This window comes from Microcaecilia unicolor, chromosome 12, assembly GCF_901765095.1.
Source record: "Microcaecilia unicolor chromosome 12, aMicUni1.1, whole genome shotgun sequence".
Lineage (NCBI taxonomy): Eukaryota > Metazoa > Chordata > Amphibia > Gymnophiona > Siphonopidae > Microcaecilia > Microcaecilia unicolor.
The window spans coordinates 61,623,918-61,643,465 of NC_044042.1; the positions used below are offsets into that span (position 1 = coordinate 61,623,918).

Below are 19,548 nucleotides of genomic sequence, written 5' to 3' on the forward strand. Positions count from 1 at the left end.
CTCACAATCTAAGTTTGTACCTGAGGCAATGGAGGGTTAAGTGACTTGCCCAAGATCACAAGGAGCAGCAGTGGGATTTGAACCGGCCGACTTGCCGCACAGTCATTTCGCCATTGAAGTGGCGATAAGGGCTCCCGCGCTAACCCAGTAGTAACCAGGCAGCGCACGTCACTGCTCAGTTACCACTGGGTACACACCGGTGCTATAAAAATAAATACATTTTTGTAGTGCTAGATATGATGGCGCTGGGGGTGGGAACTACCACCGGGCTGCTGGTGATACTTCCTTTTTAGCGAGCAGTATGCCCGCAATGGGCTTACCACCGCTTTGTAAAAAGGGCCTTTAGTGAGTCAAACAGTGCAGTGACCTTTCCCAGAGGTCCACCAGCTTATCAGTACAAAGCTACAAAGCCTACATGAAATCAGGACAATGAGAATTCCTCAGGGTTTCATGCATTCACATTCCGCTTTATTGGTTTGTTGTGTTAGTTCTGCCTATCATTCAAAAGCAAGAGGTTGTGGATTGCCATTTATTTTTCACCTGATCCTCCCAAACAATGCTTAAATGGCATCTTTGGTAGTTTATGGCAATGAGAGGTATTTCCTCCCTCCCTCCCCACCCCCCACACCACTCCCACAAATGGCAACTGCACATATTCAACCCATATTTAAAAGAAATAAGGGCTGAGATCCTTGCGTAGGCAGCAAAACAAGAGAATTTCTTTCACCACAAGTCACACTAGCTTTCTGCACCTTGCTATATCTCACTGAAATTAGATAAAAAGAACATTAGTTTACATCCTCTCTGGAAACTCATGCCATGCAGACACCAGAAATAGGTTGTCAAGCCATTCACTGCAGACATCCTGTAATCATAAAACAGGCTGAGGTCCACTTTAGATGGAAAGTGTTATAGAAATTCATACAGGTTTAGAAAATTATTTCTTACATATTTCATGTCATTTTACTCATTTTATCCCAATTGCAGTTCATTAAAGAGCAATTATTCTGGCCCCCAGGTATCCTCGGGTATCATATGTTTATGCTGATGGACCTAGAAAGGTCTGTCACACTCAGAGGATTTTGTTACAAAGGGCAAATCAGTCTACTGCATAGCAAGCAAGCAGTGATACATGAAAAACCCAGGCCTACATTTTCCCTAGATACTAGAGTTTGCAAATATCTTTTGCTTCTGGGCCATATCTCCCTGATCTTTCTCTTTGTCCCTGGGAGAAGTGCAAACTGCTCCAGTTTTCTGCCAAGCCTCTGAGGTGAAAAGAATTTGTACATCGAATGCCCTCCCACCTCCTGGGCATTCCTGGTTTCCACTAGAGACAGCTCTCTGCTTCAATGGCTCATATTATGCATAGTGCAATTTCTCTTTTGCCTACAGTATTAATTTAAAAAGAAATACATGTTATAAATTCCAAATTAAAATTAAAGCGAGACTTCAGTGCCCGGATATGCAAATCTTTCTAGTAGGGTAGACAGCTGCCTTTGTGTCAAAGAATCATGTAATCCAGTCTTGGCTTAGCTCATTGCACAGACTTATATTTCTGATTTGTCCATTTATTTCTGTCAGACAGTGATTCCCAGTCCTGTCCTAAGGGATCCCCAGACTGTAAGGTTTTCAGGACATCTGCATGTGATAGATTATACATGTGATAGATTATGAATATACTGCCTCCACTGCATACAGATTTATCTCATGCATATTCATTACAGAAATTCTGAAAATCTGACTGGCTGGGGGGGGGGGGATCCCTATAATAGATTAGGAAAGTTGTACTATAAAAAAAAATCCACACTTAAAATCCATGACTTCGCTAAACTTGCCTTTGGTAGCTTAAAGTCATTTAGTAACTATATAAGTCAATTAAAAAATGTGAAGTTCAAATCTTCGCATACGCTATGTGAAAAACCAGGATTGTCTTAGACTGTGCCTACACAAGTGAAGTTATATAGTAATCCAGATCGGGGCAATGAGGCACAGATGCTAGGGGTGGACAACCAGAACATTTCATTTTGTGTTATTTCTCGTGTCATTCACGGGAATATTTTCTATTATTCAGGGGCGGAGGCGGCCATTTTGTCATTACAAGAGCAATGTCATTAACAGTGTGTCCTCTTTGCAATCAGTATGCACTATTTGGTTGGGGTCCATTTTAGATGGTAAATGTATTTCCTGAAAATTATGATTCATTTTCTGTTTATGTAATCAGCAGCGAACTGGGTGTTTGCAGACTAGAAGCACTGTATAGTATAGTATAGAGTGTGCACTATTACTGGCATGTGTAAAAACACAGAAAATTTGTTTTTATGCTCATTTTATGGGATATGTCGTTGTATGTTATTAACAAATAAAAATGAGCAGAAAAACACAAGCAGAGCTGGAACAGGATTAGCGACTGGAATCTGCTAAAGATGGGCACACATTGATTTAGCTGTGGGCAAGGCTAGAGACACAGTTACAGGAAGGGAGAAAAGTAGGAGGGGAATGAGAGAGCAGGAGAAGGGGAAGGTCAGGTTCTTAGCTTAAATTACTAAGATCACATTTCTCATGTACTTAGTAGAGTTTATTCTTTGCAGTGAGGTAACAAAACAACATAGGGTCAACTTCACCATTATATATATCAAAACGTAAGCACACCCTCCTTAAGGGCAGGAACAAAAGTGTTTGCAGGCTTTCATAAGGTCCCAGTGCTTCAAAGCAATAACAATTTTCTGTACTGGCATGAAAGGCCAGTCCAGGTTAGAATGTCTGCACCTGTCCCACAAAACCATGAACTGGCACAACATAAATGGGTTCAATGAATGCAAACATGGTTCATGGATCATAGAAGCAAACACAGGTTAGACGATAAAGATATAAGATTTGATTTATATCATAGATTACAGATCAGGTATTCGAGACTTAGATACAGATAGCTTACTACAGGATTTACCATTAGGATCAAGCCACTCTCAGTTTATGCTCAAATAGCCAGAAGCACTGACTTGTTTCCAGTGACCCTTTTACCTGGTATCTGAGCAATTCCCTTGCTTCAGGGGTGGGGTTGCCATTGCAACAACACACTCACTATTAAAGTGGGTAGTTAAGACAAAATGAGATATTTTCATTACTTGGATCCTACAAGAAAGGTGAAATGGCAAGGAGCTCGGGTGGCAAGAAGCTGATTCATAGTGTATCCACCAATAACTCAGGGAGTAAAGCACCAGTCCTCCACCTACCAGATCTCCAGTTTGAGGTTTGGTGATGGCAAGTCCTGACACTAAGAGTAGAATACAATCTCAGCATGACACACAATTTGGCTGAGAGTACTGTTTTGACAGAGCTCCCGACAGGATATTTGTCAGGCAAGATCCCTAACCAGCAGCCCGAACAGCTCATTATCGTGCCTACTTATCAGGCCCATCACAATGGCTGTGCAAGAAAGGCAACCACCCTAGGTACCAGACTGAAGGAGAGGAGCACCATATAATGCCATTTGAAGTAAGTCTGTAATACATGGACCTAAAAGGGAAGGGAGACACCAAAAGCAACTCTTCTCGGAACACCATTTCATCCAAATACTATTCCCCATTAAACAGCTGCACCTCTTCCCATGATATCAAAGGGCTTTGAATGGGGTTTCCATCACTTGGGAACCAATTAGAGCCCGTAAGGATTCTGAGGTCACCAGGGGGTTTGTTGGAAAAAGATCTGACTTTGGAGTCACAAATTTCAGCTGTGAGCTATACTAATTTTACAGGGCTGAAATTGTTAAGAAGGGCATGGTCATTTCTGGACCAATAAACTTAAGAACTCCTACACATGCATTTTGCATAGGTAGGATTGGCTATTCTAACAAGTCTTTATAGGGGGGAGGGGTCTTCATGCCCAAACAGATACATTGATTGCAACTACTGCAAAATAATATTGTGCGCTTGATTGTAGGTAGATAAGCAGATCTAAGACTTTCTTCACCCTGTAGGATGAAACCAGGACCAGCTTGGAGAAAAGATGGCTGAGGGGAGATATGATAGAGGTCTATAAAATAATGAGTGGAGTGGAATGGGTAGACATAAATCGCTTGTTTACTGTTTCCAAAAATACTAGGAATAGGGGGCATGCATTGAAGCTGAAAGTAGTAAATTTAAAATGAATCGGAGAAAATATTTCTTCACTCAACATGTAATTAAACTGTGGAATTCGTTGCCAGAGAATGTAGTAAAAGTGGTTAACTTAGCAGGGTTTAAAAAAGGTTTGGATAGCTTCCTAAAGGAAAAGTCCATAGACCATTATTAAAATGGACTTAGGGAAAATCCACTGCTTATTTCTAGGATAAGCAGCATAAAATGTATTGTACTGTTTTGGGATCTTGCCAGGTACTTGTGACCTGGATTGGCCACTGTTGGAATCAGGATGCTGGGCTTGATGGACCTTCGGTCTGTCCCAGTATGGCAATATTTATGTACTTAGCAGCCTATCTGGAAATATTCAAGGCAGATCACCAGTGGTTCCTCTGCTGTTTAGTTTCTGTTTCTACCAAATGTCTATAAACATCCCTAAAAATTGTTTCACTCTCCATGGAGCTAAAAATTGCATCTTAGATTCACCTTTGTGATACTACTTCTGTGGCTACCTTCTCATTTTCTTCCTAATACCAATATAAAAGGATTTTTGAGTGGATTTTTTTTTTTTTTTGGTCCTCTGTGATCCTCCTCAGCCTTCCCTGTGTCTTGTCTATTCTTCAAATGCTGTAGGGAATCAAAAAAGTGTATACCCTTTGCTAAAGAGAGAAAGAATGAACACTTGGAAATAGGGATGCTAGAATAAGATTTGTATTAAACAAAAGGACAGAAGTGACTTCTAATGAGCTCCCTTAGTAGGCCTCATGGTCTGCTAGAGTCTTTCCTGGCTTTGTGGTTTAATTGGTTATCAATAGAAATCAAACAAAATAAAACATGGAAAAGAAAATAAGATGATACCTTTTTTATTGGACATAACTTAATACATTTCTTGATTAGCTTTCGAAGGTTGCTTCGAAAGCTAATCAAGAAATGTATTAAGTTATGTCCAATAAAAAAGGTATCATCTTATTTTCTTTTCCATGTTTTATTTTGTTTGATTTCTATTGATAACCTTAAGAGTGGACTAACACGGCTACCACACTCCTCTGGTTTAATTGGGAACTCTGTTTTCAAGAGCTAAGGGGAGATAGAGCTTATACACTGCTGTTGCTAGAAAAAAATTCAAAGTTCTATATCTAATATATAGAGGCATTTACAAAGGCCAGCTGCAGTATTTAGCCATAGAGATGAGCATTCATTTTCATGCAAAAGATATTATTATTATTATTATTATTATTATTATTATTACATTTGTATCCCACACTTTTCCACTCAAAGCAGGTTCAAAGCGGCTTACATAGTAAAAGGAATACAGAATATTGTTAGAGAGGGTAAAAGTTAATTATACCAGAATAATAGGCGAGATGAGTCTTTTTTCAGAAATACGGGTTTCCACGCCCCTGGATTTTGCCATTTTGCAAGGACGTCCAAATCGCAACTTGGATGTTTCTTTCGAAAACGCCCCTCATAGTAACATAGTAAATGACAGCAGAGAAAGACCTGCACGGTCCATCCAGTCTGTTGTGACAAATGAAAGCCTTTTTGGTTTGTATACCTTTAACTGAATCAAATGAGCAGAAGGATGGAATTTGAAAAGTGGAGGAGTAGCCTAATGGCCTGAGAACCAGGGGAACTGGGTTCAATACCTACCGCAGCTCCCTGTGACTCTAGGCAAGTCACTTAACCCTCCACTGCCTCAGGTACAAAATAAGTGCCTGTATATAATATGTAAACCACTTTGATTGTAACCACAGAAAGGCTATATATCAAATCCTATCTTCCATTCATGTCATTCACTTTTAGTGGCAAGGCACAATCCATAGGATCTTAGAGAGTGGGACCAGTATAGGGTAGGGAAAATGCAGAAACACAAGGCACTTCACCAATTACATTGAAACCTTTTGAAAAGCAAGAAACCAGCCTCCCTTATCTGAAATCCTATGGGTAGTGTCAGGAGCTCTGCAGGAAAAAGAAGATACCATACCATTTTCAGGAGTCGATGCACAAAAGTTAACGCAATCACTCCTGGTCCTGTCAGAGGAGAAACAGAAAAAACCAACACTAGGCCTTCAGGATAGAGGTAACGGTCGTCCTTTAATTTGAAAATGACCTGACACGGACCGTGTTTTGGCATGCAAACGCCTGCCTCAGGGGTCATAATGGTTCTTATGGGTATAATCATAGAACAATGGAAATAACCAAACAATCAGGCATACTGCCGGCTAAATTTGGCATTCCACCCACAGGTTGCTGAGCCACAGCAATGTGTCACCATTACATTCCAGCTGGGACTCCTGATGCTGTTAACAAAAATGATGCAAAATGTACTTCTCAGTCTGTGTTTCACCGAGCAGCTGTTAAGGTCTGAGCCCCTGGAGGCCAGGCCTGAGGGTATTCCCCCCCCCCCCCCCCCCACCCTCAGCGGCCCTGATTAAGTACACACATGCCCCCAAATTCTATATATGATATCTTAAGTTATGTGTGCTAATTTGGCCATATGGTCAAATTGCGTGCGCAACCTAATTGATTAAAAAGTCAATCAGCACCGATAACTGGTACTTAACAACCAGTTAGTGGCACTAATTACCTTAGAATTAACGCGCACAACTTTCTAGGTGGAAAATTTATTATGGCAAATACACCTCTGAGACTCAACACGGTGCCATTTCGGAGTGGCCACCTGTGTCAGAAGTCTGTGGGTGTGTAGCCTCAGATTTGTCTGGTATGGAACAAGTAGCTGCTACTTGCAGAGAAGATGCTTCACTTTATGGCACAAGTCTATTTGAAGGCAACTTTTTGAAGGTGTCTTCGTTTACTCTATACACAATGAGTTATTAATGCTCCTCGATGCAGAAATATGGACTTTTTAATGTGTGTTTGAGTTTTGGTGTGTTTGTTTTCTGTCCTATAATTTTATGGTGTTCCTTTTCTTATCTTTTTCTGCTTTTTTATATTTTTAATGTAAATCACCTTGACTTACACATAAAAAATGGCGATCCTTCAAATTTTAATAAACATAAGCATACAATTTTGAATTCTACGTCTCCTTGGTTTTATGTTGGAAGTACCATTGGATACACTACTCTACTGTTCTTCCCTATGGCTTTTCATGGTGATGTCTTTGTTTCTCCACTTTCTGGTACCCTTTTACCTGAAGTAATCTCCTTCTGGCCACTTATAATGAACTGTCTTTTAAATATTTTAAGATCGCTGAAAAAACTTGGCTTTTTCAGCAAGCCTATAATCTGCTTTAATGGGTATTTCAAGGCCTCGCAATCTCTGTTTCCCATTCCTTTTGCCCTTGTCCTTTTCCAGTTACGTCTCTTACCCCGCTGTTTACTAAGCTGCACGGCAATGCTGACACAGCCCATTCAAAGTGAATGGTCTGTGTCAGCATTAGCACATGGCAGCCACTAGCACAGCTTAGTAAACGGGGGGGGGGGGGGCGGTTAATCTTTCTTTACCCTCCTCCTCTCCCTTTTCCTTTCCTTGAATATCATTCAGTTACTTTGCGAATGTTGTTACTATACTGTTTATGAAGTTGCAGTTCCTTTCCTACTTGGTTTTCAGAACATAAGTATTGCCATACTGGGACAGACTGAAGGTCCATCAAGCCCAGCATCCTGTTTACAACAGTGGCCAATCCAGGTCACAAGTACCTGGCAAGACCCCAGAATAGTACAATACATTTTATGCTGTGGATTTTCCCCAAATCCATTTTAATAATAGCTTATGGACTTTTCTTTTAGGAAGCTATCCAATCCTTTTTTAAACCCTGCTAAGCTATTCTCTGGCAACAAATGCCAGAGTTTAATTACACGTTGAGTGAAGAAATATTTTCTCCGATTCATTTTAAATTTACTACTTTGTAGCTTCATTTCTTGCCCCCTAGTCCTAGTATTTTTGGAAAGAGTAAACAAGCGACTCACATCTACCCGTTCCACTCCACTCATTATTTAATAAGCTTCTATCATATCTCCCCTTAGCCGTCTTTTCTCCAAGCTGAAAAGCCCTAGCCACTTTAGCCTTTCCTCATAGGGAAGTCGTCCCATCCCCTTTTATCTAGTCAGCTAATGCGGTATAGCAAATTTGAAATAAACTATAAGCACTATTCTGTCTTACACAGCATGCACTTGTAGAGGGGCGAACACAAGGATGGAGCATGGGTAGGGTATAAGCGGGGCTCCCACTTATGTAAATATCTTACAGAATACTGTAAGTTATGCACATGCCTATCACACTGAGGTGCCTGCATTTACAATAGCTCTATGGCTGGTGTTAAGTGCAGGTTGCTAAATGTTAGGTATGCTGATACTGGGTTACACTAGTACTCTATAATGGAATCTGGGCACCCAAGTTCTGTTACAGAATAGACTCCTATCACCCACCCTGAGGCACCAAAATGGGGGCACCCAGTTATAGAACTGTCCCTTCGGTGCCCTGCTGAATTGTTGCTAGTGCTACTCTAGCCTCTGCCCAAGGCCAGCCCAAGGCAAGATGCCACCTGAGCTGGAGCTAGGATGCCTCTCTCCTGGTCGAGATTCCAACTCCCTTCTTACCTCCAGCCCGTTCACGGCATTGCCCTGCCGCCGGCACCTGCCTCTTCCCTTTAGTGCGGCTACCTGAGCCTTTGACGAAACAGGAAGTTACATCAGAGAGGCAGCCACAGTAAAGGGAAGAGGTGGGTGCCAGTGGTAGGGCAGCATATGGGAATCACTGCCGCTGCCAGGTAACAACGTGAAGGGGAGATGCCAGCGGCAGGGCAATACATGGGAACCGCTGCCGCTGTCGGGTAATGCTGCGAAGGAGAGATCAGATGCCACTCCTGAAGAGTGCCACCTGAGGCAGGGGCCTCAGGTGAGCTAATATTCGGTCCGCCCCTGCCTCTGACACTGTGTCACTACCTGCCCTGCTCTCTTGATTCATTGCCCTGCTGCATTTTTGCTAATGCCACTTAACCCTCTATTGTCACAGGTACAAAACCAAGATTATGAGCCCACTAGGGATAGAGAAAGTATCTGTATATAATATATAAACTGCTTTGGTTGTACCACGGAAAGGCAGTATATCAAATGCATGACCCCTTACCCTTAACTGATGCTGTCTGATACGATCAATTGCCCATCACACTCTTGTTTCCTTTTATTCCCCAAAAGTGTAAAAAAAAAAAGATAAATTAAAATAAATATTTTCCTTTTAGTATGTTCAGCCATTCATGCCACTGACAGTTTGTTGTCAGTTTGTGTGCCATGATCTGCTCATGCCATTCCAGGTGCTTCTTCCTGGCGTGATCAGCTGCTGTGCTACTGTCTTGATTCCACTGAGGTGTTTTGTTCATTATGGGAGGGGGTGCTGTTATGTCCTCTTTAATTATCAGATTCTTGGTTGCAGTGCTAGGGGCTGTGACGTTAATTAAAAGGTCCACAAAGCTGAAGGTTCGCCTAGAGTAGCTAATACTCTTCCAGTGGCCCAACTTAAAGGGTTAATGCTAAAAGAAACTCAAATTACCTTAAGAATCTGTTTTGCCCATGGATGTACTACAGACTGATTTGTTTTAGCTAAGTATTCTCCAGATGGGCACTGAGTAGTGTTGTACAATTTTAGAAGACACGTTTTCAATAGCAAAAGATGCGGACGGCATTATTTCTTTGCCTATACAATTGAAAGCTATTGAATGTGCTTTGACTGATAATTCTGTTATTGTTCAGAAGAAGTTAGAAAATAGCTTAAAAGGGATTTCATACACTGAACATTAAAGATATAGCTGTAGTGAAAGAATCAAACATATACGCTTTGGCTTTCACTTGAAGAACCAGTATTATCCTGTCTGCCTGGGCTCATGCTGTTGTTACTGGGGAAGTTCCTGACATAAAGATTCTGCTGAACGCTTTTACATTCTCTGCCTCTTTCCTAACATTGCTTGTTATATGGCCCACTGATCGCCCTTCTGATCCTACCAAACATGTCATCAGTTTACAACCTCTGCGATCAGTGTCTTCTTCATACATACTTGTTCCAGTGTCCCTCCTCTGCTCTGCATCTTTTTTGATGCCTTGGTTCTTTATTTCACTGTTATTTATTCATTTTTTAGTATGTTTGTTACATTTGTACCCTGTGCTTTCCCACTCATGGCAGGCTCAATGCGGCTTACATGGGGCAATGGAGGGTTAAGTGACTTGCCCAGAGTCACAAGGAGCTGCCTGTGCCTGAAGTGGGAATCGAACTCAGTTCCTCAGAACCAAAGTCCACCACCCTAACCACTAGGCCACTCTTCCACTGTTGCTACTATTGGAAATTCTACATGGAATGTTGCTATTCCACTAGCAACATTCCATGTAGAAGTCGGCCCTTGCAGATCACCAATGTGGCCGCGCAGGCTTCTGTTTCTGTGAGTCTGACGTCCTGCACATACGTACAGGACGTCAGACTCACAGAAACAGAAGCCTGCGCAGTCTTCTACATGGAATGTTACTAGTGGAATAGCAACATTCCATGTAGAATCTTCAATAGTATCTAGTTTATTTTTGTTACATTTGTACCCTGCGCTTTCCCACTCATGGCAGGCTCAATGCGGCTTACATGGGGCAATGGAGGGTTAAGTGACTTGCCCAGAGTCACAAGGAGCTGCCTGTGCCTGAAGTGGGAATTGAACTCAGTTCCTCAGTTCCCCAGGACCAAAGTCCACCACCCTAACCACTAGGCCACTCCTCCTACTGTTGTGCCCTTTCTTCCCTCCATTGTACAGAGAGGTATTCCTTCCAGATAACATTTCCTCCTAGATGAACAGATTTTGTCCACCTAATTACCTAAGGAGAACTTGAGTACTGATGCCACTGGTAATTCTGACCTGCCCACTGAACACCAGTGCTCAAATCTTTGTGGAATAACTACCTCTTTGTCCTTGTTGCTTGAGTCTTCCTGGGAATATAAATGATGCTTTACCTCTTTCTCATAGTGCCTTGTCTCTCACTGAATATTGCCGGTTAGTGCCTAGACACACTATCCCCCGATTTTCAGCGTATTGCTTGCCAAGTTTGATGGTCAGATATGCCCACATCAATACCTCGAATATCTGTGGCCGGTTCAAACTTTACTGGCCAGAGCTCAATATCGGCTTGGCTGGTTAAGTTCGAACCGGCCAAAAATAAACCGGATATTCAATGCCAGTCACCAGAAATGGCCCGGCATTGGATATCCAGGCTCAGCCCTTACCGCAGGAGGCAGCCCGGCTACCTCCCGCAGTCTGATTATCGGCCCCTTGGACTTTTCTGTTAGGAAATTATCCAAACCTTTTTTAATCCTGCTAAGCTAACTGCTTTTTGAATTCCAGAGTTTAATTACAGATTGAGTGAAGAAATATTTTCTCTGGTTTGTTTTAAATTTACTACTTAGTATCTTCATTGAGTGCCCCCTAGTCCTAGTATTTTTGGAAAGAGTAAACAAGCGATTCACATCTACCCATTCCACTCCACTCAGTATTTTATAGAACTCTATCATATCTCCCCTCAACCATCTCTTCTCCAAGCTGCCCTAGCTGCTTAAGCCTTTCCTCATAGGGAAATCATGCCATCCCCGTTATTATTTTGTCACCCTTCTCTGTGCCTTTTCTAATTCCAGAATTGCACATGGTATTTGAGGTGCGGTCGCACCATAGAGTGATACAAAGGTATTATAACATTCTCATATTTGTTTCCATTCCTTTCCTAATAATTCCTAACATTCTGTTTGCCTTTCTTAGCTGCCACTGCACACTGAGCAGAGGGTTTTAATGTATCATCAATGATGACACCTAGATCCTTATCCTGAATGATGATTCCTAATGTGCATATATGCTAGTATTCTAAACAATTACATGGTTTATTGTTTATTTCATTTGATATACCGTTTTACTTGTGGTCAAATCAAAATGGTTTACACTGTACAGGTAAATAAATAGTACAAACAATGTATAATACATAAAAAACACAAAAATAAAAAACTAAAACGTAGAATTCCATTGTTTGATCATAAAGCACATGTGTAATACATGTATTACATGTGTAATAGGTATGTAAATATTTGCACCTAGTTTTCAGACTTGCCCTTTACACATTACCATACATAGCAACCACTAAGAAAACTATGGTTCAGTCACTAGGTTTTATGAAATGTGATATAGCTACAAATCTTTATTATTATTATTATTACACAAGATTATGGCCAGAAAACTACTTCACATAAGCTCATGGAGGTACCCGGTTTGCTGATGCCATTGTGTAAAACCTAGAATACCACTTAGACAAAATGAAATAAGTTGAAATTGGAATAGAGGTCTACGGGGACAAAAATATCCATGTGGAGCACTATTCTATAAATGACGCTCTGAATGGCACACCTTCTATAGAATAGCATTTAGAGCCAATTTCCATGCCAAACTTTAGGTCCAAGGATTTATACCAACAGAAATCTGGTGTAAATCCTGGTACGTAAGTTAGGCGCGAATCCCCGGTATTCATACTGCGTGCATCTTTAGTAAATGCCCCTGACCTGCCCATGCTCCTCCCATGGCCACACCCCTTTTTTAGTTACACACTATAGAATAGCGTTTAGCAAGATGCAAGTGCAAATCCAAATTGTTGCCAACTAATGCCAGTAAATTGATTGTACGCATAGATCTGGACAATTCTATTTGAAACTGTGTGGGGATTATCGTATACCCATAGCTCTTAAACTTTCCCAGGCACGAATCCACTTCTATAACATATTCTTTTGTGTTGTGAAGGATCATCAGAATTAATGCGATGAGACTGCTTAACAGACAGTTTTCAGGCAGTCAGGTGCAAATTGTCATTGATCCTATGAAGTGTGTTTTTTTTACTTATATTAGTTTCAAAAAATTAGATTTGTTTTCCCAAAAGCATCTTATATTTCAAAAACAGCCCGTTTCTTAGCTTCAACAGTGCAATACTGAATACATTCATTCACTTAACTGGCAACGGTACACAAGGAGTCAGGAACCTCAACCGACTTGGCCAGGTTTCACAACTTCGTCAGGGCGGAGGTTCTATATTTCTCTCCAGCTTCGATCTTCTTGGTGAAAGAAATGGCCGCCAAATGATTGTAAAGGACTGTAAGCACACAGCTATTGGCCAGTTTTAGTTGCATGCGCATCTCAGGATAGTGCGTAATTATGTGCATGTAAATTTGAGCGCCATTTATAGAATCTGGGGAGAGCGTGACATAATGGAATATTTCCCCTTTCCACCACTCACAGACTCGGGCATGTCTTAGTGGAAATTGGTTTAAATAGCCATGGTAAAAGTATGTCTTAATGGGATAGCAGGTGAGGAGTGAGTGGGTGTCTAGGTGGATGGGCATAGTCCCCCCGATGTTCAAAACCATTTAAATGGCCAGGAACAGCACCTGGCCGGTTAAATGATACATAGCTGGGTATTTGGCAATATTCAGTGGGGGATAACCAGCTATCTACTGCTGAATATTGCCAGTTAGTGGCTAGCAGATAGCTGGTTTTATTGCCCGATATAACCGGTTGTTCAGCGATTTTTAAAGCCAGTTTAGCAGTGACTAATGGTATATGTGAAGTATTTAGTACCTGTGAATCAGGTATGATGTGACTATCTATTTTCACAGGAATAATTTATTTGTGGAGATGTGAAGGTGAGATTTCAGAGTTTGTGTGTATGTGTGTGTGTGCGTGCGTGTGTATGTTATAGATGAGTGAGTTAGTGCGCATTGGCATTGTGTGTCGGAGTGGGGTGTGTACATGGGAGTGGGCTGGAACGGGATGTATGCATGCTGACATGTGCTGAGTGTGTGTTTGTCATGAGTGTGTATTGGGGACTCTTTGTAAATGTATGTATGCATGCCAGGGCTCTGCATATGTGTATGTGTGTCAGAGCTCTGTGTGTGTTTGTGTGTATTAGGGATTTTCTGTGTGTGTGTGCGCATCAGGGGCTCTGTATTTGTGCACATGTGCATGTCAAGGGCCTTGGCATATGTGGCTGCTCTCTCCCTTGCACTTTTTCTGTCCTTCTGCATCCCCTCCCTACCCTTCACCGCTCTCTCTTTTTCTCTTGCATTCTCCATTCATCTCTTTCACCCACCCTTCTTCCCCGCTACTCAATCTAGCACACCCTCTCCATTCCTTGCCACCAGCCTTTCTCTCCCTCCCCAGTGGCGTTCCTAGAGGGGCTGACACCGGGTGCGGATCGCCGATGCGCCCCGCCCCCCGGGTGCAGCGCCCCCCCCCCCAGTGCAGCGCGACACCCCCCCCCCCCCGGTGAAAGGACCCCCGCACACCCCAGCGAAAGAACCCCCCCCGTGTGCACGCCGCTGGGGGGGGTGCCACGCGCCGGTCAGCGTCGTTCGTTTCCATGCTCCCTCTGCCCCGGAACAGGTTACTTCCTGTTCCAGGGCAGAGGGAGCATGGAAACGAACGACGCTGACCGGCGCGTGGCACCCCCCCCAGCGGCGTGCACCCAGGGCGGACCGCCCCCACCGCCCTCCCCCCTTGGTACGCCACTGTCCCTCCCTCCCTCCCTCCCTCCCTTCCCATCTGTTTTCTCACACTCCTCTGGTCCCTATCTAACGCTGCTGCTTCCTTTATGCTCTATCCCTTGTTTTCTGCCCCAACCCATCTCATAAGTTCTGTGTCCCACTCTCTCCTTCTCTGTAACCCCATCCCTTTTCTTGTGCTCTGACCCTTTCTTTCCTCCTAACCCCACCCCTTCCCTCATGCTCCTCCCCTTTCTTCTCCTTTTCTCCTCTATCCCCACCTCCTTCTCTTACGCTCCAATCCCTCAGCCACCTCTTCCTTGTCAGTGCTGCAGCTCTTTTCCTGCTGGTGGGAACCAGGGATTCCCACTGGCTCTTCTCCATGCTCCTCTTTTCTGCTGGAGGGACCCAGGGATTCCCGCTGTCTCGTTACACCACTGCTTCCATCATTCTGCTGGTGGAACTGGGGACTCCCGCCCCAGCTCTTTAGAACACTGCAGCTTTCTTCCTGCAAGTGAGACCCGAAGATTCCTGCTATCTCTTCTCCGTGGTGCTCTCCTTTCCCTACCGGTGAGATTCCAGGTCTCCCAACTCTTTACTACTGCTGCAGCTATCTTCGTACCAGTTAAGACGCAGGGACTCCAACCGTTTCTTTATGTCCCTGCTCTGCAAGGGAGAGTGAAGTTGTACACATCTGCTTGCACAAACAGATGTATACAAATGGACGAATAAACAGTGTAATGGATGGACTCCCCCGAGTAGGCGCTATTGCTTAAGTGAAATGTATCTAAAAACCAAACCTCTCTCCTCACCCACAAAAACTGCAGTCAGGCAGGGTAAGAAAACCAAGCATTCGAGAGTGAGAATCAGCTAAAATGGATAAAGGTCTGATTTAAAGCAGTTCATAATACTTGCTCTTGAGCTGATCTGCATTCTTGAAATATAGCCAAAAATGTCAAAAAAATATAATAAAAGAAATATCTTTCTCACTTGGGTGATAGCAGTGTGAAGGTTTCAGCAGCAGGCTTCGGGAAGTGACTCATTATTAAAAGCAGGACTCCCTTCATTCTCTGCCTAAGCTAGAAGCCAACGAGCTGTGAACTGCAAAAAAAAAAAAAAAAAGATGAGGGAAAAACAAATTAATTTTTTCATGACTGCTAACTGATTAAATTAAATTACATTGAAAGAAGCTTCTGTACACTTTTAAAAAGCTTGCCTTGCTGCATGCTTTAATTCAAGTGTGCTGGAATTAACTGATGTGTTAATCTCTTTTCTTTCTGAACTGTGTTAATACTTGGATACCGATCTCCTGTTTGCATTTCAACCCTTCTCACACCATCCTCACTCCCAGATGAGAAACGAAAAATATGCAGCCTTTATGAGGTGTAGGAATTTGTGCTGAGGCCTGAGGGCCTACAGCCAGCAGTCGAGCAGGCCTCGTGCCACATCCTACAGGACAAAAATAATTTTCTAGAAAAAGCTTCACAACTTTTTTGAGTTATTTACGAAGAGATCCAAGCCAAGACAATAATGAATTACGTGCCAGTAGACAGTAACTAAATATCTCAAAAGCAGTTCTATTATATTTTCATTGCAGATAGCAGGATGATTACTGAATTTCACTAATTATGCTACAGACTGTTCAGTATCTGAGTCTAGTTAGATGATCTTGGGTGCACCTAGATACAAACATTAATTCTAAAGCCTCAGACGCTTGAAGAAAATAAAGGATATTTTACAGAACCAGGGTCAATGCAAGGGTATTAGATACCCCCTGTAATTAACTTTCAGGTCCTCTGCCTCGCAACTAAAGAATTTGATAATTAAAGTGAACAATCTTGATCGCCCCAACAGCACCCCTCTCGGAACAAACATAAAAATGCATAACTGAACATGAACATTGACTTTTGGCTATTAAACTACATGTCATACATATCACATATACATAAAATAAGCCATTTTCCAAAGTTATTTATCCAGATAAATGGCCTATTTGAAAATTTCCTATATTCTCTCCAGGTAAAAGTACAAGCTGAGGGTTCTTTGACTTAATATGACTATCAGAATCTCTTCTTTTGCTTTAACTGCAGCTGCTCTTTGCCATCGCCAGGGAGCTTACATCCTAGATCAGGTTCCCAAACTTGGTCCTAGAAGCACCCCAGCCAGTCAGGTTTTCAGGATATCCACAATGAGTATCCTCCAGGACCAGGTTTGGGAACCACTGTCCTAGATAAACATAGTCTGCCTGATGATTAAGCCAGTCTTGTATGGAACCCAAAATAAAACCAGGTCTAAAATTAGCTTATCATAGCATCTCAGTGGTGCAATTATACTACAATTAACATTTATCAAGCAGGAAGACTTCATCATCAAAAGAAACAGAAAGTGAGCTGTCATTGACCCCTGCTATTCAATTCATTTTTCTAAAATTGTATGTATATATTAATTCATTTTTTTCTAAGATGGATCGAGGAGAGTTCCAGCAAGATTCAGTCCTCAAACAGCTAGAGGTCCTCAAGGAAGAGGAGAAGGAGTTCCAGAACCTAAAGGTAAGGCTAAGAATCCTTCCTGACAGGAGAATCCTGTAACTTCTGAAGCAGTCTTTGTCTTACCCCCATTTCGCACAGGGCCTATCTTTTCATAATGTAATCTGAACTAGAAGGCTGTGTGTGTCATACATTAGAACCAGGACTGGCATACTAGAGGTTTGGTCTGGTGGTAGAAACAATGGACTGAGAATCAGGGAAACCAGGGTCAAATCCCATTTCTCCCACTTGATGTTCCTTGTGACCTTGGGAGAGTTAATTAACTCTTCACTGCTTCAGGTACCAACTTAGATTGGGATCCTTCTGAGGTAGGGACCTACCTACTGTACCTCAATTGTAACTCACCTTGCACTCTGATTTGGAAAGGTGAGCAGCTAAATCCAAATTTCATTTCATTTAATTAACTTATATATCACAAATAAAAAGTTTCTATTATTTCCTCTCCGTCCCTTATGACATGGAGATGAGAGTTTTTATCATTTTATCTACTTCACCAAAAAACCACACAACAATGTACCACAAAAATCACAATGTAACATCCACTATTCATAAAACTGAAGAAGTTACCTTAGGAGCTCTTTTACTAAAGTGCTTAAGCTGTAACACATGCTTAGTGCACGGGAAAATGCATAACACAAACAGGACCAGCCTTAAGCAGGGAGAACAGGGGTGCCGCACAGGGCCCTGCGCTTCTAGGGGCACTGGGGCCAATATTCAGACCACGGGAGTTAGATCGGCTAACTCCGGTGGTCGGTGCTGAGCCGAGATGTTCAATTCCGGGCCATTTCCAGTGACCGGCAATGAATATCTGGTTTATTTTTGGCTGGTTTAAACATAACCTGCTAAGTCGATATTCAGACTTAGTCGGTTATGTTTAATCGAGCAAAGATATCACATGTTTTCACGTGGCCAAATATGTCCGCTGCTAAACTGGCTTTAAAAATCGGTGGCTAGCTGGTTATATCGGGCGATATAACCTGCTAGCTGCTAACCAGGGATATTCAGCGGGGGATAGCCAGATATGCCCCTGCTGAATAACAGTGGATAGCCAGTTAAGCACTATTTAACCAGGAAGCAGCCATGGCTAACCAAAAGTTAAAGCATCTTTTCCCTTTCCATCTAAACAAGCAGATAGATTGGCCAGTTATTGATTAATCTGAGCTTGTTATTCAATTAATTTGCGTGCCTCTTGGGTGTGCGCATACCCTGCTTACTGCGTTCTGCCAGCCCTGTCACTGCCACTATTTGGATAGCAACTGGTGCTGAACATCTGGGTATATCTTTAAATGCCGCAACCAATGTTTAAGAGAGTCATTGAATGCAGAGTTTAAATATTGGGGCTGAATTTTTAGTTGCCTGAAAGTTTAGGCATGCTTTCCTAATGCACACAAACTTGTTTGCATATAAAACAGATATCCCAAGGAAGGACATATTAGATGTACACAGAACCCTTATGTTTTTAGAAGCTACACAAACCAAGTTTCTTCTGGGTGGCTGCAAATGGATGTAAAAAATGTATTGCTAAGAATACCCAATGTGGTCCAGATTCCGCTCACTGTTGGGTTGCTTCAGGGGTACGTATAACTACAAAAACAGTATATAAATGAATCATCAAAATTCAAATATAAATTTGAATGCTCATTACTGCATGCTGGATGAGTAATTCCCCCCTTTTTTGTATACTTATGCATTGCCCTCACATTGGTTTTAAGGTTTTTCAATTACCCTTAATTTTAAAAAAATACTTTTTTAGAGCACAAGCTTTACTGCCACATGTTTGGAGGGGGCTATTGGTATGTATTACTTTTATAGGAATGTTTTTTTAAGCTAGAGATTGATTGGCTGAACATTGGGTACACTGTATGGCTTGGATAATGTTCTTGATAGAAATATAACCAAGTACTAAGAGAGGAGTGTTGTTTATTGAAAAATTGTGGCAAGCGCTTTAGAAATGTTAAGTAGTAGTAGCAGTAGTAGTATTGTACAGATGTATATCCATCACATTTTGATAATTTGTCTCTGCACACTACATAAGAGGGTCCTTACACAATATGCATGTGTTTGTGTCATGAGTTATTTTAACTTGTTAGTAGTATTGATGTTTTTGTGTTATTTATATTTTTATTTGAATTTTGATGATTAATTTATATACTGTGGGGTCCTTTTACCACTGAATATGGCCTGTGGTAGTATAGATGCATGTTTTGGGCACGCAGAGAATTATTTTTCAGCGCACCTACAAAAAATGCCTTTTTTGTTTTCTTGCTGAAAATGGACGTGCGGCAAAATCAAAATTGCAGCGCGTCCATTTTGGGTCTGAGACCTTACCGCCAGTCGTAGACCTAGCTGTAAAGAATTTGAGCGGTAATGACCTACGGGTATCTGATGCCACTTGG

The 19,548-nt window shown here is 42.1% G+C and overlaps 1 protein-coding gene across 1 annotated transcript in view; it reads left to right on the forward strand.

Annotated features, from left to right (window-relative positions):
- Window positions 1-19,548, forward strand: part of KIRREL3 (kirre like nephrin family adhesion molecule 3) — a 1,393,929-nt gene that overhangs the window by 1,361,143 nt on the left and 13,238 nt on the right. The window contains exon 16 of the mRNA XM_030221488.1: window positions 17,069-17,155. Within this exon, the coding sequence (XP_030077348.1) occupies window positions 17,069-17,155 (87 nt within the window). The remainder of the gene's footprint in view (window positions 1-17,068; window positions 17,156-19,548) is intronic.